The sequence below is a fragment of the Sturnira hondurensis genome, unplaced genomic scaffold (genome assembly GCF_014824575.4).
Source record: "Sturnira hondurensis isolate 20B ecotype Veracruz unplaced genomic scaffold, ASM1482457v3 Scaffold0022910, whole genome shotgun sequence".
Classification (NCBI taxonomy): domain Eukaryota; kingdom Metazoa; phylum Chordata; class Mammalia; order Chiroptera; family Phyllostomidae; genus Sturnira; species Sturnira hondurensis.
The window spans coordinates 16856818-16882976 of record NW_028095541.1 but is presented as its reverse complement, the minus strand read 5'-3'; the positions used below and the strand labels follow the sequence as shown (position 1 = coordinate 16882976).

Here is a 26159-nt window from a genome sequence, read left to right as displayed (position 1 = left end):
AATCAAAAGACACAGAATAGCTGAATGGACAAGGAAACATGACCCACATATATGCTGTGGGTCAGAACAAAAGACCTACACAGACTGAAAGTGAAGTGATGGACAAAAATATTCCAAGCAAATGGACCTGAAAAAAAGCTGGAATAGCAATACTTATATCAGATAAGATAGGTTCCAAAACAGAGGCCATAAAAAGAGAAAAAGGAGGACACTGTATAATATTTTAGGGAAGAATTAATCAAGAAGATGTAACCCTTGTGAACATACAGGCACCCAACATAGGAGCACCAAAACATATAAGGAAAACCTTAGAGAACTTCAAGAAAGATATTGAGAGCAACACAGTCATAGTAGGGGATTTTAGCACCCCATTTCAATAATGGATAGATCTTCCAAACAAAGAATCAACAACGATATTGTGGGACTGAACAACACTCTAGATTAAATGGTCTTAATTGATAAATATGAAACCTCTTACCCTGAAGAAGCAAAATACACATTCTTTTCAATTGCACATGGAACATTTTCAAAGATAGACCATGTGGTAGGTCACAAAACAAGCCTCAACCCAGGAGTATTGAAATCACATCGAGTACCTTCTCAGATCACAATAGCTTGAAATTAGAAAAGAACCTTAAGCAAGAAACTCAACAACATTCAAGTTTATGGAGGCTGAATAGCATGCTATTAAATAATGAATGGGTTAACAATGAGATCAAGGAAGAAATCAAAAAGTTTCTGGAAATAAATGAAAATGAACACACAACACCCCAAAACTTGTGGGACACAGTGAAGGTAGTCCTGAGGAAAGAGTTTATAGCGATACAAGCCTACCTAAAAAAGATAGAAACATTTCAAATAAACAAACTAATACTACGTCTACAAAAACTAGAAGAACAACAACAAAGAAAGCCCAGGGTGAGTAGAAGAAAGGAAATAATCAAGATCAGAGCAGAATTCAATGACATAGAGACTAAAAGAACAATTCAAAGAATTAATAAATCTGGGGGCTGGTATTTGAACAGATAAACAAAATTGAGAAACCTTTAACTAAACTCATCAAGAAAAAAAGAGAGAACATCTAAATAAATTTAAAAATCATAAATAAAAGAGGAGAAATTACAACTGAAACCACAGAAATACAAAGGATTGTAAGAAATTACTATGAAAAATTATATGCCAAGAAGTTTGACAAGCTGGATGAAATGGACAAATTTCTAGAAACATATAATTCTTCCCAAACTGAATCAAGAAGAAGCAAAAAGCCTGAGTAGACCACTAACAGCCAATAAAATTGAAGCAGTAATAAAAAAACTACCAGTACACAGAAGCCCTGGACTGGACAGCTTCACAGGCAAATTTTACCAAACATTTAGGGAAGAACTAATTCTTACCCTTCTCAAACTATTCCAACAATTCAAGAAGAGGGAAGGTTCCCAAACTCTTTCTATGAGGCCAGTATTATCCTAATTCCAACACCAAGTTGGAAATTGGTGTGTTGTGTGTTGGAAACACACAACAAAGAAAAAAACCCTACAGGCCAATATTGCTGATGAACATAGATGCTGAAATCCCAAACAAAATATTGGCAAACTGGATCCAGCAATACATTAAAAAGATCATACAGTATGATCAAGTGGGATTTATGCTGGGGACACATGATGGTATAATATTCACAAATTAATAAACTTAACATACCACATAAAAAAACTGAAAGACAAAAGTCACGTGATCATATCAACAGATGCAGAAAAAGCATTTGACAAAGTACAGCAGCACCGATTTATGATAAAAATGCTCAGCAAAGTGGGAATAGAGGAAGCATACCTCAATATAATAAAGGCCATATACAAGAAATCTACAGTGAACATCATACTCAATGGGCAAAAGCTAAAATCTTTCCCCCTATAATCAGGAACAAGACAAGGATGTTCACTTTCACAACTTTTATTCAACATAGTATTGGAGATTCTAGTCACAGTGATCAGACAAGAAAAAGAAATAAAAGGCATCAAAATTGGAAAGAGGAAGTTAAATCATCATTGTTTGCAGATGGCATGATAGTATATATAGGAAACCCAATAGGAAACCTAAAAACTACTTGGCCTAATAATTGAATTTGGCAAAATAATAGGATACAAAGTCAATATTCAGAAATCAGAGGAACTTTGTATACCAACAATGAAGTATTAGGAACAGAAACTGGGAAGAAAAAACACATTTACTCCAGCAACAAGAAAATAAAGTACCTAGGGATAAACTTAACCAAGGAGGTAAAAGACTTGTACTCAGAAACCTACAGAACACTGAAGAAAGAAATTAAGAAAGACAAAAATAAATGAAAGCATATACCATGTTCATGGATTGGAAGAATCAACATCATTAAAATGTCCATACTATCCAAAGTAATCTATAGATTCAATGCAACCCCTATTAAAATAACAATGACATATTTCACAGATTTAGAACAAACATTTAAAAAATGTATATGGATCCAGAAATGACTCTGAATAGCTGCAGCAATATTGAGAAAGAACAAAGTGGGAGAGATCAGAATACCTGATATCAAACTGTATTACAAGGCTACTGTAATCAAAACAGCCTGGTACTGGTGTAAGAACAGACACATAGATCAATGGAACAGAATAGAGAGCCCAGAAATAAACCTATGTCTCTATGGTCAAATAATATTTGACAAAGAAGACAGAGGCATAAAATTTACTAAAAATAGCCTCTTCAACAAATGGTTGTGGGAGATTTGGAATGTATGTGCAAAGAAATGAAACCAGACCACACCAACTTACAACATACACCAGAATGAATTCAAAATGGATAAAATACTTAAACCTAAGCCAGGACATCATAAAAGTCCTAGAGGAAAACAGGCATTAAAATATCAGATATCCTACATAGCAGTATTTTCAGCAATACATTCTCTAGGGCAAAGAACATAAAGGAAAGAATAAACAAATGGAACTACATCAAATTAAAAAGCTTTCGTGCAGCTAGAGAAAACACCATCAAAGTGAAAAGGAACCAACCATATAGGAAAACATATTTGCCAACAATACTTTGGACAAGGGTTTGATCTCCAAAACATATAAAGAACTCATATGACTCAATACCAGGAAGACAAACACTACAGTTAAAAAATGAGCAAAGGACCTGAACAGAGACTTCTCTAAGGAGGACATACAGAGGGCCCATAGGTATATGAAAGGATGCTCAACATCACTAGCCAACAGAGAGATGCAATTTAAAACCACAATAAGATACCACCTTACACCACTAAGAATGATCATCATTAATAAATCAACAAACAACAAGTGCTGGAGAGGTTGTGGAGAAAAGGGAGACCTAGTATACTGTTGGTGGGAACGCAGACTGGTGCTGCCACTGTGGAAAACAGTATGGAATTTCCTCAAAAAAACTAAAAATAGAACTGCCTTTTGACCCAGCAATTCTACTGCCAGGATTATACTCTAACAATCCCAAAACACCAATTCAAAAGAACCTATGCACCCCAATGTTCATTGCAGCACAATTTAAATAGCCAATTGCTGAAAACAGCCAAAGTGCCCATCAGTAAATACGTGGATCAAAGAACTGTGGTACATTTACACAATGGAATACTACACAGCAGAAAAAAAGAAGGAATTCCTATCCTTCCAGATAGCATGGATGACACTACAGAGTATTATGCTAAGTGAAATAAGCATAATACTCTGAAATAAGCATAATACTCTGAAATAAGCATAAGGCAGCAAAAGACAAGTACCATATTATCTCACCTATAAGTGGAACTTAATGAACAATACAAAGGAAAAATATAGAACCAGAAGCATGGAAACAAGGAAAAGACTAAGAGGGACCAGAGGGTAGGGGGAGGGGGATAAGGGAGGAAAGATGGGTAAGGGCCTAGTTAAAGAACAAGTATAAATGACCCATGGGCATGAACAACAGGGCAGGGATTGACTGTGGGAGCAAGGGGTGGGCAGGGTACAGAAGAGCAATGGGGTATAATTGGGACAACTGTAATAGAGCAACAATAAAACAAACAAATAAATAAATAAAAATAAAAATAATGTATCAAAACAAATAAGTAAATGAAAATATTCTAAGTTCCCATCAGCAGAAGAATGAATATACTGTAGTATATTTATACAATGGAATATGCTATACAATAGGTAAAATAAGTGAACTCAAGCTACATACAGCAAAATAGTGTAATTAAGTTTCAAAAATGTAATATGTATGGGAAAAAGTATATGTACATCACATTCCACTATTATTTACATAACACTTGAAAACACACCAAATAATGTTATATATATATATATATATCTTATATAGCATAATTATATATATTTATGCATAGTGGGTGTGTGTTTGTAGGAATATTTTAAAATCTGCAAAATCAGAGCAGTGGTTACCTCTGGGGGATGGAGGGAAATGGTTATCAGAAAGCTTCAACTCTATCTTCACTGTTTTATTTCTTTTATGAACGATGCATGACAAGATCTAACAGAACCAGATGATGTTCAACTTTTAACTATGTATTTTCTGAATATTTGAAATATTTCATAATAAAAAATAGTTTCTACTTTAAATATATCTATAAGAAAATTAAGCCTTCCCTCAATTCATTATTACTGATGTGAAAACACAAATCATACAATTATTTTACTTTTCACTACATTTAGCTTACATTTGTGTAGAATTTAATAGTAAACAACATTTTTCTTTGCACCTGATTTTTTCCAAGTGATTGTTTCTTTTAAGATGAGAAAGCTACACTAAAGAAGTTGAACTCATAAACCCATACCTTCAGAGTAAATTAATATTCAACAGAGGAAGCAAGCACATAGAATAGGCTACAGATAGTTTATTCAATAAATGGTATTGGGAAAATTGGACAGATACATGAAGAAAAATGAAACTAGACCACCTTCTTACACCACACACAAGAATAAATTCAAAATGGGTCAGAGACTGAAATGTTAGACCCAAAACCATAAAAATCCTGGAAGAAAACATAGGCAGCAAAATCTTGAATATTGCTTGTAGCAATATTCTATCAGATATATCTTCCCAGGTAAGGGAAACAAACAAGCAAAATAAACAATGGGACTACATCAAACTAAAATGTTTCTGCACAGCAAAGGAAACATGAACAAAATAAAAAGACAACTCAGAGAATGGGATATTTGCTGATATATCTGATAAGGGATTAATATCCAAAATTTACAAAGAATTTACTAAACTCAACACCAAAAACACAAACAACCCAATGAAAAAATGGGCAAATAGACAATTCTCCAAAGAGGACATATGGATGGCCAACAGACATGTGAAAAGGTGCTTATTAATGTCATTTATCATTAGAGTGGAACTCTAATTTGCATTTGCAAATTAAAACCATAATGAGATACCATCTCATACCTGTTAGAATGTCTGTCATCAATATTCCAGCAAACAACAATTGCTGGTGAGGATATGAAGAAAAGAAAACCCTTTTGCACTGTTGATGGGAATGCAGACTGGTGCAAAGCAGTATGGAGATACTTCAAAAGTTAAAAATGGATCTTTCTTTTGACCCATTGATCCCATTTCTGGGAATATACATTTCTGTATATTCCTGACATTTATAAACACCAGCTTTTCTACCCTTAATTTCCAAAGTGGAAATTTCTTTCAACTGGTCTCCCCCAGTTGAAAGAAATATTCAGTCTTGTGGCCAAGATGAAGGCTCCACCCCTTACTATGTAACAGGCATCCTGAAACAAACAAACAAACAAACAAAAGACCCAAACAAAAGACCCAAACAAAAGAACAGATCAAAGCTCCAGAAAAAATATACAGCTAAGCAATGAAGAGATAGCCAGACTATCTGATGCAGAATTCAAAACCCTGGTAATCAGGATGCTCACAGATTTGGTTGAATGTGGTTGCAAATTAGATGAAAAAATAAAGGCTAAATGAATAGGAAAAGATGTACAGGGAACCAACAGTGACGGGAAAAAAAACTGGGACTCAAATCAATGGTGTGAACAGAAGGAAGAAAGAAACATTCAACCAGAAAAGAATGAAGAAACAAGAATTCAAAAAAATGAGGAGAGGCTTAGGAACCTCCAGAACATCTCTAAACATTCCCACATCCAAATTACAGGCGTACCAGAAGAACAAGAGGAAGAGCAACAAATGGAAAAGTTATTTGAACAAATAATGAAGGAGAACTTCCCTAATCTGGCAAAGGAAATAGACTTCAAGGAAGTCCAGGAAGCTCAGAGAGTCCCAAACAAGTTGGACCCAAGGAAGCACACCAAGGCACATTATAGTCACATTACATGAGATGAACGATAAGGAGAGAATATTAAAAGCAGCAAGAGAAAAGCAGACAGTTACCTACAAAAGAGTTCCCATAAGACTCAGGTGATTTCTCAAAAGAAACCTTGCAGGCAAGAAGGGGCTGGAAAGAAGTATTCCAAGTCATAAAAGGCAAGGACCTCTATCTAGGATTACTCTATCCTGCAAAGCTTTCATTTAGAATAGAAGGGCAGATAAAGTGTTTCTCAGATAAGGTCAAGTTAAAGGAGTTCATCATCACCCAGCCCTTATTATATGAAATGTTAAAGGAACTTATCTAAGAAAAAGAAGATCACAAATATGAACAGTAAAATGACAACAAACTCACAGTTATTAACAACTGCACCTAAAACAAAAACAAAACCAAACTAAGCAAAAAACTAGAATAGGAACAGAATCATAGAAATTGAGATCACATGAAGGGTTATCAGCAGGGGAATGGGAGGGGGACAGAGGGGGAAAAGGTACAGAGAATAAATAGCATAAATGGTAGGTAGAAAACAGACAGGGGGAGGTTAAGTATAGTATAGGAAATGCAGAAGCCAAAGAGCTTGTATGTATAACCCATGGACATGAAAGAAAGTGGGGTGGAATGTGGCTGAAAGGGCATGTGCAGGGCGGAGGGAATAAAGGAGGGGAAAATGGTATGACAGTAATAACATAATCAACAAAATATATTTTTAAAAAAGAAATTTTCATATGGTATCTTTCATATACAAGGATGTCATTTCCAGCTCACTCGAGGTGTCCACAAATTTGCATAAATTTATACATAGTAAATTGTAAGATCTTTCATTCTATAACAGAACTCTTCCCAAATTTGAAAATTAATACCTACTTGCCTCTACACTAAACCCTTTCTCAATATTTTGTTACCACCATAAAGGCTTATATGGTTTATAATGTCTCTCGTATGAGTGGACAGCAACAGAGCAGCTGATGTTGGGGATGAAATCAGTGGCCACAGGATCCCAAGAGGTGGCTGGAGTCCAACTCATGGCCCATCCACTGACTAATAATATGCACTAGAAAACATTCTTGTCTCATGCTTCATGCTTTGGAGAGCACCAAGTACCAGTTTTGTGCATCATTAGCAATGCACTTAGTGGCATTTTTATATGAAACATTGTCTACATTTACTTAAAAGCACCATTAGACTGAATTAATACAAGGGAGTCCATCAAATTAATGAAGTAAATTCTTAATATCTGTTAGTCTTGACATTTTTACTACTAAATGTTTAGGGTCTTACAAATTCAAAGTAATTTGCTTACTTATTTCAAAGATTAATGCTGTATTTTCAAGGCATGGATTATCTTTCATTCTCATCTTTTACATTTGTCAATCCCTTACCTGATATATGGTCAGAGTTTCAGTTACACAGAGAACTTCTGATTTCTGTGATCAATTCCCTAATTCAATTGGTTTTCTTGACTCTTTTCTATGCCATTGAGGATTCGCTGTGTTTGGAAGGGTATATTAAGAGGCATGCTGCTAATCTTCCAGACTTTATCTTCTAATATTATAAATCCTATACTGCAAGTAGAAAATATCTTTAGAGATGTATGCACCCCACATTCACTGTAGCATTCATGGTAGCCAAGTTATAGAAACAACCTAAGTGTCCTCTCGTGGATGGTTGAGTAAAGGAGATGTGGTACATGCATACAATGCAATACTATTCAGCCATAAGGAAGAATGAAATACTGTCATTCCCAACGATGGATGGATCCTGAGAGTATTATGCTAAACAAAATGAGTCAGATGGAAAAGGACAGAAACCGTATGATTCCATTCATCTGAGGGATATACAACAGAAATCAACAAACAAAACAAACTTATAGACACGGACAATACTATGGTGGTTACCAGAGAATAAAGAGGGTCAAATATATGGTGACAGGAGATTAGACTTTGGGTGGTGAGCACACAATGCAGTATACAGATATTGCCTTATAGAACTGTACACTTGAAAGTTATATAATATTATTAACCAATGTCACCCTAATAAATTTAGTTTTTAAAATTTATAATTAAATGTTGGGGAATATTATTAAAAGGAAATATCTTTAGACTATAGATATAAAGAATAAGGAAAATTCTTAAGAAAAAGTAGTTGAGAATCATCCCAAATCTTAAAGACAAGAATGACATATATTACTTAGAAATATACTATTTGAATAATAACTAATTGGTGACAATAAAAAAAAGTAGTAGACAAGTTGGTGGCAGTAATATTATTAACATTTACACACCTCTTAATACATTATGTTTAGTAAATCAGGTTAGTCCTGGTATGTAATTCATAATTCATTTATTTCTTCTTCTATCATTTTTATTCCATCAACTTCATGCTAAACAACATTATGTATTATTTATGTATATATGTAGTATATGTATCAATATTAGTAAATATGCATTTGGATAGGAATCCTTACTATATATTATGGTAATTATAGTTGAAGTCTAGAAATAATATATAAAACAATGCTAACATTTATGCCTAAACTTTTTTTCCTTATTGCTAAGTTCCAATTTCTTTGGCTGTAAAAATGACTTTTGTATTTAAGACAAAAAAAGGAGCAAGTGCACTACACTTTCAGTTAATATTTACTTTTATAATTTTTTAATTACACTTAGTAAAAATAGAACTTTTCAGGTCCAATGTTGCAGAGGAGGAAAAGAAAGAATTTAAAATTCTTTCAAATATACTGAGATTGTTCCGCTATTAAGAGCCTTTAAATTACCTCTTCGATGATTCTTTCCTAAAAACTCAGAGAATTAGCAACACAATGTAATCTAGGTTTAAATTTGGGTTTCTCCTGTGTTTAAGATATTTATGTTTGAGCTTTCTCTTACTGACAAGCCACTTAAAGAGTCACTGTTACTTTGAGGTTTTATCTATGTGATCCGTGTCTTTGGAGCTCATTAAGGACATTTACAAAGATTACAATGTCAATAGCAACTAATTTCTGGACTGTGAGAAAGGTCTTCTTGAGTACATAAAATCTGTGGCAGTGAACAGTACACAATGGGCAGCTCAGATCCCAAATTTTATCACTCTTAGTAGCAAACAAATTAATAATGTTACCTGGCCTCTCTTGGGATAATTAGGACTGAGTAAAAAACTGCTTTGAAATTCTGTAGATAGTATTGTACCTCATTTTTTATTCTCTTTGATTAACAAAGATTTATTTACCACTTCATCTCTTTTTCTAATGTTGTATGACTGTTGTTTTCTTTAAAGTTTTTTTGGGTTAAAACTTGAAACATAACAAAAATTTATTTTTAATATGCTTAGGAAAGATATGTTACCTGATATAACATTGTTTTAAAATATATTTTATATTTTATTTCACTTTGCAAAATAGCTACTGTATATTTTAATGCTAATGATGGATTTTATTTTTATACTTGTGATTGGTAGAAAATTGGTTTCTAAAGAACTAATGGAGAGAGTAGCTCTTTTAAATCACTAGCCTACTGCTTAGATCATTATGGCTACCATGTGGCCATTAAAATGTAAACTTTATTTTGGAGACTGGGGAGTCTATTATCAACAGCTCAGGAAGAAAGGTAGGGATAGGGTTAGCTAGGCACATCACATGTTATCGCACTTAATCCTCATCGAAAAGTTATGAGATACAGTCACCCTCTCCAGTTTACACAGGTAGAGAAAACTGTGAAGTTCCTTACTCAGTAAGTGGCTGGAACTGAGATGGGAACCACAGTCTCTCCACCTCCGAGGCCTTTGTTACATCCTGTGTTATCCCATTGTGTTGTTGACAATGAGACAACACATGCATGAGTCTTGGGGCAAGTCAGTGTGACTGAATGGTGACATGTTTGGGCTCTAGAGCCACACTCTCTGGGTTTGAAATTAAGCTCCTTCACTTATTTGCAGTGTAACCTGGGCAGCTTCCTAAACCCACCTTTATCTAATTGTCTCCTCCATAAATTGGGGAAAAGCAGTTCTGACCTCTTAGAATTTTGTGAGGATTGAAGTCACAATGTAAAAGAAAAACAGGACCTACATCCACTAAATGTCAGCTATACACAATTTTTAAAAACTTTTAGACTACTTTACTATTTTTAAATTAAATTTATTGGTGTGACATTGGTTTGCAAAACCATACAGGTTTCAAGTGTACAACTCAATAAAGCTTCATCTGCACACTGCGTTGTGCACCATTGCCCCAAAGTCTCTTCCCATCCTCATTTCCCCCCTTTCCCTTTTTGTTCACCTCTACCTATCCTGCCCCCTTTTCCCTCTAGCAATACACAGTTTTTTAAATTATCTTGTGATGGGAAAGTGCAACTTAAGAACCTCATTTTCTTTTGCTTTTTAAAATTGTTATTTAGTTACAGTTGTCCCAACTTTTCCCCATTGCTCATCCCTACCGTATCCTCTGCAGCTCCCGCAACAAATCCCCTCCATTGGCCCTGCCCATGAATCCTCTATTTGTGTTCCTCTGCCTGCCTCTTCTCCTTCTTTCTCCCTGTTATCCCTCTACCCCTGCCCCTTTGGTCACTGCCAGTTTAAGATCCTCAGTCTTTGACGTGGCACCAAGGATGCTGTAACAGGAAAGATACATATTCAACAAGATATTTAAAATGTTAATATTCTAAGAAATGGAACTCAATAAAACAGTGACTTTAAAGAGCTTAATATGGCTTCTGTCACCAGATGGGTTATAGTAGAGCAACTCTCCCTGCCACGTTAGAGAAAATAATGAAGATTTGTCTCTAAGTCAAGTAACTAAACATCTCTTTAATAGTGTACTGTAAATGAATGCCTCAAAACACTAACAATATATTAAACTATTTTTAAGAGCCTGAAGTGGGGGAAGTACTCAACCTTCTGAAATAATCTGAGAAGCTCAGAGTGACTTGTTTCATAAAGACAATTTGGCTCTTTGGATGCCTACTGTAACTACCACTCAGGAGCCACAACCACTAAAAGATTCATTTACTCCCCCAAAATGCCTCCTGGCATTCATTTATTTATTTATTTATTTATTTATTTTTATTTATCTTGAGAGGGGAAGGAGAGAGGGAGAGAAACATCAATGTAAGGTTGCCTTTTGTGTGTCCCCTGCTGGGAGCTGGCCTGCAGGGAACTGGACTACAACCCAGGCATATGCCCTGACTGGGAATCGAACCGCAATCCTCTGATTCGCAGGCCCGCACTCAATCCACTGAGCTACACCAGCCAGGGCCATTTATTTTTATTAAAAGCAAAAATTTATTTCTAGTAAAAGAAATAAACACCATTATATGGATTAACTGGAACCCAATTAACTAGAAACTTTTGTTAACTGGGTTATTTCTTCAAAGGGAAGAACTTCAGAGGGAAGAACAAGACCGGTCAAAGCTGTATCTGAGATTTAGTAGAAAGAAATTTCAGGGTTATGTTCAGAGGTATTTGGTGTGAACATTGTCACCTACACCTCCTCTGCAATGCAGATTTATATTTAGAATATGGAGCTCTGGCATACTGCAAAATTATGGATCATAAAAGAAACATTTACATTCAGTTTATATAATTTACTAATTTACATTCAGTTTAATTAGGTGAAAACTGGACTAATGAATTTTAGGAGGGTTTTGAGTAGACAGGCGGGTAATAAGTTCACCTTTTGCGTTTTTAGGACAGAGAAAAGGGAGTAACATTTGTTTCAGCTGTCCATTTGTACTACCTCAAATGGACTGTTGAAAAATGGTTGGTTTGCTTGGCTGAGTAAGATTCGGATGGAAACTCCTCAACTGAAAATTTGGGGGGATAAAATTCTGCTGTTAATTAAAATTTCTGGCCAACCACAGATTCCAATTCAATAAGCTATATTTTCATGATACATCATAAACTCTCTCTTCTCCTAATACATTAAATGTTTTAGAAATAACTTACTGTATGGATTGGAATTTCCAACAACTCAACAGATCTCATCACTCATTTAAATGTGGATACCTTTAAAAGGTTATAGCTGTGCATTATAGAGACCAGTCTGAGCCTTACTGTAATCTAAATGCCAGCCTAGGGGTTAACCAACACTGTGACAGTTGAACGAGACCTCTGTACCAAGGGCAGACACCTCTGAAACAAATACTGCCGATACACGTAAGCACTACAGAAATAGCTTCTTCATTGCATGGAAGCCCAGAAGGAGGTTTCTCGGTGCTGAAGATCCACTGAGCTTTCAAAAAGCAGAAGATTTTTAAATTAGGGTCCAGGATTTAAACTCTTATCACACAATTCTCCCTTGCATTAAAATATTTACTATAAAAGTCTACTTTTAAACATTCTCAGACATGAAAAATAAAAATTATTGACACCCTTTGGGGTTATCCTCAATAATAATAATTCAGACTAATAATGTCATATTTTGTCAATCTAACTTGTTTAGTAGAGTCCACTAATAGCTTTAAAGAATGGATTCTTAAAATTTTACTTAATCACCCTGCCACCCGGCCACTTAATAACCCTCAGCTAGACTGCTTATAACACAGACAATTAAAGAAAGAGGTAACTAAGTAGGGTTTGCATTTTGGTTTTGAAGTTTAAATAAAAGGAAGTATGGTTGTACCCACAAAGACTTACAGAAACTTATGGATAAAACATACTTCCATTTGCAAAAGACTCCAATTAAAACCCTGTAAGGATTGAGGGGAGATAAAATATGCTGGAAATAGGCATGTTTTTTCTAATTATTAAGTTGGAAAAAGAGGAATTTAAAAGGAGAATCAGGTTGGAGGCAGTTTAAATAATAGAAAAGAAAAAAATTTATTTGAGATTGTCTCTAGTTTTAAAATATGTCTAAATTATTTTCCGATTAGCAGCAATCAATATTCAGAAATATGTATCAACATTCTTTTATTTGGCATATCTGTGTATCAGTTTTATAAATTGTCTGAAAAAAAGTCATACATTCATTCAGAACACCAAACACTCTGGGATAACAAAGAAAAGCAATGTTATTCTAGACTAAGTACCCATTCATTCTGTGTTTGAACCTCTTTTCCAACATCAAATATTCTTATCTTTTAATGAAGGCAGAAGGGATTTCTGATCACTGCCTGTGTCCAAGTACTTGCTGTGTATCTGTAGATTTAACCAGAAAGTTTCATTACTGGGGCTGAATAATATTGACTGGTTAAATGTTTAATAGGGGGGAAATAATCTACCTACCAAAGGAGAAGGAGTATCGGTTCCAGTAGATGTAGAATCCATCACCAAGTTCATTTTAGAGTGCACAAATACAGGTTTTAGTTTCTGAAAGACACAAAAGATATGTACTATGTTTTCAAGGACAAATAATGATCAAATCAAATAATTGTAGAATGTTTTTCAGCACTTAGTTAACCAAGATATGAAAACCTATTTGCTCAAATATGTCTGGGGGAAATCCTTTCCTTTAAACCCATGGAATAGACCTTTTCCTTTTAGGGCTTCTTTGAGAGAAAATTCAAGAAAGATTTTAAAAACTTGATAGTAATTAAAACCAGACAGATTGGTGGAGGTGGAATTGGATTTTTTTCAAACTAAAAGAGAAAGTTTATTTAGAATAGAGGCAAAAGAATGGCCCAGGGAGCTTAGGAAGAGGAAAGTTGTTGTTTAATGGGTACAGAGTTCTAGTTTTATACGAAAAAAATGGATTTGGGTGATTTGTTTTAAAATATGTCAATGTTCTTAAAATTATTGAGCTGTACACATAAAAATGTATAACATGGTAAATTTTATGTTATGCATATTTTAATACATTTACAAAAAATCTTGAATAGTCCCTTCAGAAAAGAAGATCTAAGAATGGCCAACAAGCACATAAAAAGATGGTCAATATCATTAATTGTCAGGGAAATACAAGTAGAAACTTCAGAGAGAGAGTGTGTTAGCATTGCTAAAATTTGCAAATTGGCAATATCAAGGTGGTGCCAACATGGAGCAATAGGAACTCTCAAATATTGCTGGTGGGCCAGTAGAATGATACAATTACTTTGGAATGTTGGCAATTTCTTATAAAGTTAAACATACACACTCTTAAGTTCCAGTCTGAGAGTTACAAAAAACATATTTCCCCAAAGGATTTGTACAAGAGTGTCTATAGCATTTATTTTTCAAAATAGCCCCTAACTAGAAACAGTTCAAGTATCCATCAAGAGGAAAATAGATAAACAAATTATGGTTTATTCATTCAATAGATTACTATTGAGCAATATAAAGAAACAATTGCTACAGGAACACATAATAGCATGGATGAATCTTCAAAGCACTCTGCTGAGTAGAATAAGCCAAGCATAAAAGACTACATAATGTCTGATCATATCTACATAAATTTTATGAACAGGCAAACTAACCTGCAGTGATAGAAATCAGACCAAATGTTTGGCATAAGAATCTGGGTGAGCTATTGTCTGAAAAGGGACATAAGGAGACTTTTAGGAATGGTGGAAATGTTCTATGCTTTCATTTAGGTGATGGCTACATGGGAAAAAACTCTTCAAATAGTATACCTAATATTTGTTCATTTTATCATATACAAAGTATACTTCAGTATTAAGAAAATGCTAAATAATTTTTTCATTGCACTTATTCTAATATGTACTTTTAAAATATATTTTATTGATTATGCCATTACAGTTGTCCCAGTTCACTCCCTTCATTCCCCTCCACCCTGCACACCCCTCCCCCACCATTCCCCCCCTTTAGTTTATGTCCACGTGTCTCAAGTTCTTTAGATTCTATATTTCCCCTACTATTCTTGCCCTCCCCCCATCTATTTTCTACCTACCATCTATGCTACTTATTCTCTGTACCTTCTACCCACTTCTCCTCCTCCCACTCCCCTGTTGCTAACCCTCCATGTGATCTCCATTTCTATGGTTCTGCTCCTGATCTAGCTGTCCTCTTAGTTTGCTTTTGTTTTAGGTGTGGTTGTTAGTAACTGTGAGTTTGCTGTCCTTTCACTGTTCATATTTTTCATCTTCTTTTTCTTAGAAAAGTCCCTTTAGCATTTCATATAATAAGGGCTTGGTGATGATGAACTCCTTGAATTTGATCTTATCTGAGAAGCACTTTATCTGTCTTTCCATTCTAAATGAAAGCTTTGCTGGATAGAGTAATCTTGGATGTAGGTCCTTGGATTTCATGACTTGGAATACTTCTTTCCAGCCCCTTCTTGCCTGTAAGGTCTCTTTTGAGAAATCCGCTGACAGATTGATGGGAGCTCCTTTGTAGGTGACTGTCCCCTTATCTCTTGCTGCTTCTAGGATTCTCTCCTTTATTTTAATCTTGTCCAATGTAATTATGATGTGCCTTGGTGTATTCCTTCTTGGGTCCAACTTCTTTGGGACTCTCTGAGCTTCCTGGATTTCCTGGAAGTCTATTTCCTTTTCCAGATCGAGGAAATTCTCCTTTATTATTTGTTCAAGTAAGTTTTCCACTTGTTGCTCTTCCCCTTCCCCTTCTGGTACTCCTATATTTTGGATGTTGGAACATTTAAAGATGTCCTAGAGGTTCCTAAGCCTCTCCTCACTTTTTTGAATTTTTATTTTTTCATTCTTTTCTGTTTGGTCATTTTTTTCTTCCTTCTGGTCCACTCCCTTGATTTGAGTCTCAGTTTCTTTTCCATCACTACTGGTTTCCTGTGCATTTCCCTTCATTTCACTTAGTGTAGCCTTCATTTGTTCCTCTAATTTGTGACTAAAATCAACCAGTTCTGTGAGCATCCTGATCACCAGTATTTTGAAATGTACATCTGATAGGTTAGCTATCTCTTGTTCGCTTAGAAGAATTGGCTCTGGGGCTTTAAGCTGTTCTTCTTGAGCCAGATGAAGAAGATTGTTTTGGTCTGTTTATGCCTGTTATGTATGAGAGGCGGAGCCTTAGGTGTTCACCAGGATGGGGTGACCCAGTCTCTGGGTTATGATGCTCTACGTGGGGGCAAGGTCAGAGAGGGGCAGTGGCGTTTGTTCTGCTCTCTCTTGGATTTTGTTCCCCTCTGCTGCTTCCCACAAACAAACAGGGCCCTTCTGGTGCTGGCTCCTGGGTGTGTGGGCCTGTGCACCCTCCAGGACTCTGTGGGTCTCTCCAACAAACTCTTGGTGAGCCTGGGAGCTTCTCCTGGCACCTCGACCTCAAAAGTTTTTCCAATTGGTGCTTTTAGGCTTTAATTCCCATCGCTGGGGCCCCAGCTTGTGCAGTCTGTCTCACTGCTCGCTCCTTTGCCTGGTATATCTGTGGGCAAGTGTGTGACCATGGTCAGCTAGCCACCTTGTGCCTTCACTGGGTCCACCCATTGCCACCACATGCCTGGGATCTGCAAACTGATGCCTACACTCCTGGGTCAGTCAGGCCCCTTTTTCCTTTCCAATCCCATTCCACCAGCCACTGACTCCGCACCTCTTACTGGTCTAGCTGAATGGTTCATTGTTGTGGGACTTCTGCACAGTTCAATTTTCTGTGTTTTGGTTGCATTTTTGTTACTAAAACTTTGTTGTCTTTAAACTTGGTTCTGTGAGGAGGCACAGTATTTCCACCTATGCCTCCATCTTGGTTGGAAGTTAATATGTACTTTAAAGTCCGATATTTGTTTATTAATGTCTATCTTTTTGACATTGTAGATCAGGCAGTATTCTAATCTCTGTGAGTGAAACATTTTATAAGACAGACCAGTTCATAATCTCATGGAATTTATATTATAGTCTATAAAGGAAAGAGCGATATTTGTCATGTGCACTACCTTATTCCCAGTGCAGAGCATGGTGCTTGTGCTCAATAAATATTTGTGGAGTGGATGAGTGACTAGAGTATAGGGAACCAAGGGAAGATGTTAGTGTAGCCAAAACTCATTGATTCACTCACTTACCGCTTTTTATTCTTTGTTCTTTTCATTATTTTTCTTAAATATTTGCTATCAACTCTGATGAGTGTCTTAAGTGCCTACATACTGTGTGGATGTGTATGGATTCAGGATCCTGGACTCCAGATAAGCAGTGGCACATAGGTGTATTCTAAAGCAGATAGAGAACCACACCACCTCCACAGGAAGACAGATTCCATAAATATCTGAAGGCAAGGTCAAGATGTTTCTCAAAAGAAAGACTGGACCTTTTAATGTGCTCAAACTAGCATAATTTTAAGATTAATTTTTTTTCAGTTACAGTTTACATTCAGTATTATTTTGCATCAGTTTCACGTGTAGAACACAGTGGTTAGACCATCATGTTATTTACAAAATGTTCCTCCTTATATTCCTAGTATTCACCTGGCACCATACATAGTTATTACAATGTTATTAACTATATTCCCTATGTTGTTCTTTACATCCCCGTGGTATAATTTTGAGATTTAGAAGTTTGTCTCATAAAGCCTGGGCAATTGAAATTTGGACCAGAAAAAACTTACTGGACAATCTTAAAAGAAGCCTGATATTGAGTAGCATAGAATTCTCATGGGTCTTCCAATATTTTTCTTGCTGAACTGACTACATATATAAACTAAGGACTACTTCGCTTAAAAGTTTCAGGTGGAGCCCTGACTAGTGTAGCTCAGTAGATTGAGTGTGGGCCTGTGAACCAAAGGATTGTGGTTCAATTCCCAGTCAGGGCACATGCCTGGGTTGCAGGCCAGTTCTCATCAGAGGACAAAGGAGAGGCAACCATACATGACATTTCTCTCCTTCTCTTCCCCTCTAAAGATGAATAAACAAAATCTCCTTTAAAAAAGTTTCAGGTGGAAAGCTTGGAGAAGGTGGCAGAAGAGTGAATGGATGTCATACTCACTTCCTCCCAGAGACATTCTGGAATTACAACTCAATTGTGGAGAAACCACTCAGAACGAGCAACTAAACAATAGCAAGAGAGAAGTCATATAGCCTCTGACAGACAGAAAAATCAGCTTTGGCACAATCTATTTGGTACAGAATCTAGTAGAGACTTGAGGAGGCTGGCTGGTTACCCACAGTGGTAGTGCAGGAGGGATAATTAAGCAGCTGATTAGATCATTCTGAGAAGAATGAGGTCTAAACCTTAAGCTAGGATTCCCAGCCTAGAGCACCAGAGCCCAAAAAGTACACAGATAACTACTACCAAAAAAAGTGGCAGAGATGCAGAGACAGACAGATGGAGATGTAAGAGTTGTTTAAAGGGCCAACACAAATTTTTATTTGCAGCCACTTACCCTGGGCTCTGGCAAAGGCGAGAGCAGAGTGATCTGGCGACAGTTGAAGAGAGACTAAGGACTGAAGCTCTGAGCAGATGACTGAGAGAATAGATGCTGGCATCCCGGGGCTGACTCATCCCCCTTATGGCAGCAGCCATGGTGCTCAGGCAAACCACTCTCCTCTGAGCAGCAGCAGCCTGAGGGGAAACAGTAGTCCCCACCACAGGAGGGATTTGGCCCTCCCCAACATGCTTAAACCTGACTGCTGAGTGCAGAGTGACTACATTAACAACTGAAGGAGACAGCCGAGGACAGAAGATTACTGGACATATGGAATAGGCTGCCTAAGGTCAGATGGGGTCAACATCTGACATCACCACAGGCATATCCAGAAAGAAAAAAAAAGTGGTAAATACAAGAGGTTATTGAGACAAAATCCACTGTGGTCTTCTACATGATCTGTGGTATTTTCTTTTCTGTGTTGCTTTTTAACATTCATTTCTTGTCTAGCAAGTTTGTACATATTAAGTCACTAGGTTTTATACTATAGTGTATTCAAATCACATATTTTGCTCCTTCATCCTCTTAGCCCATTTTACCTTCCTCTTGCCTCACATTATTTTCATTTCAAATTTTGTTTTGTCTTTTGGTACAATTTGTTTCCATTCCACAGTCTTACTATTTCTCCCCCATCCAGACACACAAAACCAATTTTCTTGTCAAGGGTCATCTCACATCCTTTTACCTGCTCTAAGAATACTTGTGCTCTCTCTCCACCTTTAATAATTTTTGCTAGTTGGTTGTGGGTGGGGTAGTTGTTGTTGTATTGTTTTATCAATTTTATGTCTAGAGCTTCACTAATTTCAAATATCAAATTTAATATTTGAAATATCTGTTTCAAATATCAAATTTTACTGATCCCCTCTCCTACTTTTTTTACCTGAAATTTTAATTTTGCCATCTTAAACTATTTCTTTCTCTTTTGCCTGTCTTCTATTTCTCTTTCATCCTGCCCTTTTCTTTGTCTTTAATCACTTTTTTCCTTACATTCCAAATTTAAATTTTTCCCTGTTTTAGCCTACTTTTTGTTCCTCATTCTTAGTACTCCCCCTCTCTCTATCATTTCAAAATCACATCCTATTTTGCTAAACATCTCCTAGACTTTTCTTTGTTTCTTTTTTCCCTCTCACTCCCATACCACCTATATTAATTTTAGCTCATTTGCTGTTGATAGTATTGTAGTAGATCTTTCTCCCAAATTTGGCCCCCTAATTTTTAATAATTACTTACTATTTTTCCTTCCTTTTTTCTCTCTCTCACTTTATTTTATTTTATATTATTTTAATTTCTGTTTAAACCTAATACTATATGCTTCTCTTCTCATACTCCTTTCCACATTCTTCATTTCCTTTTTTATTCATGATGTAATTTTTACCTTCTCTCTTCCCACTGCTTCAACTCCCAACTCTTATTAGTGCTCCTCCCTCTACCCTCTCAAAATCACTTTTCATTCAGTAGGTCATCTCATATCTGCTCTCCTTTATTATAATAGTCTTAATCTTGTTATGTCCTTGTTAATATTGGCTCATTTGCCGTTGATAGTGGGATTGTTGGGGGAGTTATTTTTTCAGGTGTGTGTTTGTTTCCTAGGCTTTGTGGTATTGTTCTTGCAGCACCTGCACAACAACACACAGATGTGGTGGGTAGAGTGACCTTCAGTCAACCATCTGGAGGGAAGGACCCACCAAAGTAGGATCCAACAACAATCAAAACCCAATTACATTCAGAGAACCAGCATATAAGGCAGAAAGAGTATCCCAAGGGCATCAAGTTCAGAAGATCAAAGAGACTGCACCACTGAATCTTACAGGTCTCCTACCAAGGAATTTCACACTACAAGCCAGGAAGTCAAAACAGATCAATTTAAGAAGCAGAAGCAAACAGGAAGTGTCTCACAAATAATGGGAAGACAAAGAAACAACCCCCAATTGAAAGGAAAGGAAGAATCCCCAGAAATACTGCTAGATGAAAGAGAGGCAAGTCAACTATTAGACACTGAGTTCAAAATAGTGGTTATAAAAAAGCTCAGTGAGCTCAGTGAGGATTACCAAAAAATACAGGGAAGCTATGAGGAACTTACTGCACACTATATCAGCATTAAAAAAGACATAGAAACAATCAACTAGAGCCAAGCGAAAATGAAGAATATAATTTCTGAATTGAAGAACGCAGTAGAAGGAATGAAAAGCAGGCTAAATAAAACAGAGGATCAAATCAGTGAGCTGGAGGGCAAGGTAGAAAAAAACTCCCAGAAAGAGCAAGAAAAGGGAAAAAGATTTAAAAAGAATGAAAGGGGGTTAAGAAAAATGCAGGAGAACATGAAATGGAGTAATATCCATATAATAGGGACACCAGCTGAAGAAAAAGAGGAGCAAGGAATATAAAACTTGTTTGAAAAAGTAATTATGGAAACCTCCCTAATTTGATGAGAGAAAAAGTCATGCAACTCCAGGAAACACAGAGAGTCCCAATCAAAAGGAACCCAAAGAGGCCCACTTCAAGACACATCATAATTAAAATGGCAAAGTTCCAAGTGAAAGAGAGAATTTTAAAGACAGCATGGGAGAAATAAGAAGTAACATATGAGGGGAAGCCCAATAAGGCTAGCAGCTGGCTTCTCAACAGAAATATTACAAGCCAGAAGAGAATGGCAAGAAATATTCAAAGTAATGAAAAGCAAAGACCTGCAACTGAGATTACTCTATCTAGCAAGGCTCTCAATTAAAATGGAAAGTGAAAAAGGGAGCTTCCTAGACAAAATAAGGCTAAAAGAATACACCTTCACTAAACCAGCATTGCAAGATATGTTAAACGGATTGCTTTAAGAAGAGGAAGAAAAACAGTGAGAGAGAAGGGAACACAAGTACAAAGGGAGTAAAATGGCAATGAATAAGTACCTATCAATAATAACCTTAAATGTGAATAGATTAAATGCTCCAATCAAAATACATAGGGTAGCAGAATGGATAAGAAAACATGACCCACACATATGATGTTCTAAGATGGGTCTTTTGTTCTAAGAGACCTACCTCAGAACAAAAGAGCTACATAGACTGAAAGTTAAGGGTTTGAAAAAAATATTCTAAGCAAATGGACAGGAAAAAAACAGGGTAGCAATATTTATATCTGACACAATAGACTTCAAAACAAAAGCCATAAAAAAAGAAACAGAAGGACACTTCATAATTCTCAAAGGAAGAATCCATCAAGAAGACATAAATATTGTGAACTTATATGCACCCAACATAGAAGCACCCAAATATAGAAGAAAATTCTTGGAGGACTTCAAGAAAGGTATAGACAGCAATACAATTATAGTAGGGGATTTTAACATCCCACTGACAACAATGGATAGATCATCTAAACAGAATGTCAACAAGGATATTATGAAACTGAATGATGCATCAGATCAAATGGACTTAACTGCCATATATAAAAACTTTCATCCCAAGGAAGAAAAATACACATCCTTTTCAAATGCATATGGAACATTTTCAAAGACAGACTACATGATAGAGTAAAGCAAGCCTCAACAAATTCAGAAAAACTGAAATCATACCAAGCATTTTCTCAGACGACAAGGGCTTGAAACTAGAAACCAACCTAAAGAAAAATATACAAAAATATTCAAACTCACAGAAACCAAATAGCCTGCTATTAAACAATGAATGGGTTAATAATGATATCAAGGAAGAAATAAAAAAGTTTCTGGAAACAAGTGAAAATGAACACACAACATTCTAAAACCTATGGGACACAGCAAAGGCAGTCTTGAGAGGGAAGTTCATAGAAATGCAGGCCTACCTAAAAAAAATAGAAACATTTCAAATAAACAGCCTAATCCTACAGCTACAAGAATTGGAGGAACAACAACAAAGAAAGCCCGGAGCAAACAGAAAGAAGGAAATAATCAAGATAAGAGCAGAATTAAATAACATAGAGACTAAAAGAACAATTCAAATGATCAAGAAATCCAGGAACTGGTTCTTTGAAAAGATATACAAAATCAACAGGCCTTTAACCAGATTCATCAAGAAAAAATGAGAGAGAGGACCCAAATAAATAAAATCAGAAATGAAAGAGGAGAAATTACAACTGAAACCACAGAAATACAAAGGATCATAAGAAACTACTATGAACAATTATACATCCAGAAATTAAAAATCAGGGTAAAATATACAAATTTCTAGAAAAATATAATCTTCCAAACCTGAACCAAGCAGCAGAAAGCCTAAATAGACCAATAATAGCTGGTAAAATTGAAGCAGTAATAAAAAAACCCCAAAAAACTCTTGACACACAAAAGCCCTGGAATGGATGGTTTCACAGGAGAATTTTACAAAACATTTAAGGAAGAGCTAACACCTATACATCTCAGACTATTCCAAAAAATCCAAGAAGAGGGAATACTACCAAACTTTTTTTATGAGGCCAGCATCATCCCAATCCCAAACCAGACAAAGACACAACAAAGAAAGAAAACTATAGGCCAATATCACTGACGGACACAAATGCTAAAATCCTCAACAAAGTGCTGGCAACCATGATCAAGTGGGATTCATCCCAGGGATGCAAGAATTGCATAATATTCACAATTAATAAATGCAATACATCACTTAAACAAAAGAAAGAACAAAAATTACATGATTATATCAATAGATGTGGAAAAAGCATTTGATAAGGTACAACACTCATTTATGATAAAAACACTCAGCAAAGTGTAAGTAGAGGGAGCACACCTCGACATAATAAAGGCAATATATGAAAAACCTACAACCAATATAATACTCAACAAAAACTAAAAGCTTTCCCAGTAAGATCAGGAGCAAGACAAGGATGTCCACTTTCATCACTTGTATTCAACATAGTATTGGAAGTCCTAGCCACAGCAACAGATAAGAAAAAGAAATAAAAGACATCCAAATTGGAAAGGAGGATGTAAAACTGTCATTGTTTGCAGGCGATATGATAGTGTACATAAACAACCCTACAAATTCCACCCCAAAACTGCTCAAGCTAGTAAGGGAATTTGGCAAAACAGTGGGATACAAAATCCATATTCAGAAATCAAAGGCATTTTTGTACCCTGACAATGAAATATCAGAAACAGAAATGAGGGAAAAAATCCCATTTGCTATAGCAACAAGAAAAATAACATACATGGGGATAATCCTAACCAAGGAGGTAAGAAACCTGTACTCAAAAATATACAACACTGAAGAAGGAAATTAAGGAAGACACAAATAAATGGAAGCATATACCGTGTTCATGGATTGGAAGTAGTAACATCATCAAAATGTCCATACTACCCAAAGCTATCCCCAGGGATAGATTCTTTAATCTCTTTTTACCCTTTGGAAATGACTGGCTTCTTGAGCTTTGATATTTCCTAACATTCCACCCATGCTCACAAATGGTCAGACTGATAATTTCTTCCCAGCTAGAATGAGTAATCCCTCCTCTGAAATTTTCACATGCCTCTACTGTAGCTCAACCACATAACATTGTAACAATTTGTGTATGCATCTATATCTCACACCAGATTGAGCTATTTGGGTCCTGGCACTCGTCTCATGCTCTCACTATCCACCAGAGTGACTGTTATATACTATCTCCAGAGCCTGTGAGGGCAGGAGTTCAATAAATGTTAAATAAAGACAGACATGTGCAAATATCAAAGAAACAGCACCTAAGTACCATTTGTACTTACAACATAATTGAAGGATGTATCAGCGAGCACTGCAAACTGACGAAACAATGTGTGCCTGGTAAACATCTCATTCTTAAGGGCATGAAAGCTGAAATAAAAGCAATAGTAAAATTTGAATGTATAGAAATCATAGGATAGAGCAAATTAGTATGATGCTCATATGGTTAAGAACTAGAATTTTCAGCGTAAGAGAAAAAAACAATTAAACACTTTAAAATATGAATATAAACTTGTTTCTTCTTTTATTTTCAAAATTACATATTTTTCAGCCCTGAAAGGCACAGGAACAATGGCAACATGGTATCAGTGAGCACCCTGAGGGCTGAGACTGTGGTTTAAAGACATTTCTCCATGAAATGAACCAGGATATCTTTCAGAAATGGCTGTTTCTAGAACTAAAGCAATAAATGTATGAGATAAGCCTGGGACATTCTATTGTTAAGGGAGTAATCAAAGATTATGTCAAAAGTATACTATTAAATTTTAATGGGTTCCAATTAACTTTAAGATAGGGGAAATTAAGCAACAAAAACAATGATTACAATATATCAAAGCACAACAGATATATGAAAAATTTGGGAAATTCTCAAATCTATCTATATTGCAAATAATGCTAAAACTAGGGAATTCACTCTCAGGAAAGCATGTTCTGCAGAGAAAGCCAAGAGTATGCTGCACAACCTTTGTCTAGAAAGTAGGAAGAAACAAAAGAATTACAGCATTCAATCACACAGGAAGCTCTAAGAAGAGATTAGATGTATGTTTTGTAGATCAAAACCATAATAATGTAGCACTACATAGCTACAAGTGTGACTAAAACCAAAAAGCTGATAATTTCCTGCTCACCAGGCTGTGTGACAGTGCCTCAGTGAACTTTTTTACCTTTCATGGGCCACAGGTATACCTGCCAGAGGTCTAAATCTCCGCCTTTTGGGGAGAATAACTTTTCTTCAGCCCTAGAGGTAGAAGCTGCTTCATACATTATGTTACTCCTCTAGTCCTGAAGTTCTCTTTACTTCCTTTAGTAGTTAACCACCTTTTATTAGTTAATATTTCTTTTTTAAAATATATTTTATTGATTATGCTATTAAATTTGTCTCAGTTTTCCCCCTTGTCCCCCTCCACCAAGCACCCCCCATTCCCTCCGGCAACACCCCCTCTTAGTTCATGTCATGCACAGGTTCTTTGGCTAGTCTATTTCCTATACTGTACATCCCCATGGCTATTCTACCTATTTGTACTTCTTCATCCCCTTACCTCTTTGCTCATTCACCCATAAATCCCTCTCATCGGAAACTGTCAGAATGTTCTCCATATACGTGATTCTGTCTATTTTTGTTTGCTTAGTTTTTTAAAAAAATTCAGTTGATACGTATGTATTTATTGCCATTTTATTGTTCATTGTTTGATCTTCTTTTTCTTAACTAAGTCCCTTCAACATTTCATATAGTAATTGTTTGGTGATATGAACTTCTTTAGTTTTTCTTGTCTGTGAAGCCCTTTATCTGCCCTTTAGTTCCAACCAATAGCTTTGCTGGGTAGAGCAATCTTGGCTGTAGGTCCCTGCTTTTCATGACTTTGAATATTTTCTGCCAATCCCTTTTAGCCTGCAAAGTTTCTTTTGAGAAATCAGCTGTCTTATGGGAACTCCTTTGTAGGTAATTGTCTGTTTTTCTCTTGCTGCTTTTAAGATTCTCTCTTTATCTTTAATCTTTGGCATTTTAATTATGATGTGTGTTGGTGTGGTCCTCTTTGGGTTCATCTTGTTCGGGAATATCTGTGCTTCCTAGGCTTGTATGTCTGTTTCCTTCACGAAAATAGGAAAGTTTTCTTTCATTATTTTTTCAAATAAGTTTTCAGTTTCTC

General features: G+C 36.0%; 1 protein-coding gene across 1 annotated transcript in view; it reads right to left on the bottom strand.

The window, feature by feature from the left end:
• Nucleotides 1-13273: 13273 nt before the first annotated feature.
• The window catches only part of CUNH10orf67 (chromosome unknown C10orf67 homolog), a 102276-nt gene continuing 89390 nt past the window's right edge, over nt 13274-26159 (bottom strand). Inside the window, exons 15-17 of the mRNA XM_037037220.1 lie at nt 24294-24381; nt 13553-13636; nt 13274-13465 (exon numbers count right to left, since the gene is read on the bottom strand). Coding sequence (XP_036893115.1) covers nt 13391-13465; nt 13553-13636; nt 24294-24381 — 247 coding nt within the window. The 3' untranslated portion in view covers nt 13274-13390. The remainder of the gene's footprint in view (nt 13466-13552; nt 13637-24293; nt 24382-26159) is intronic.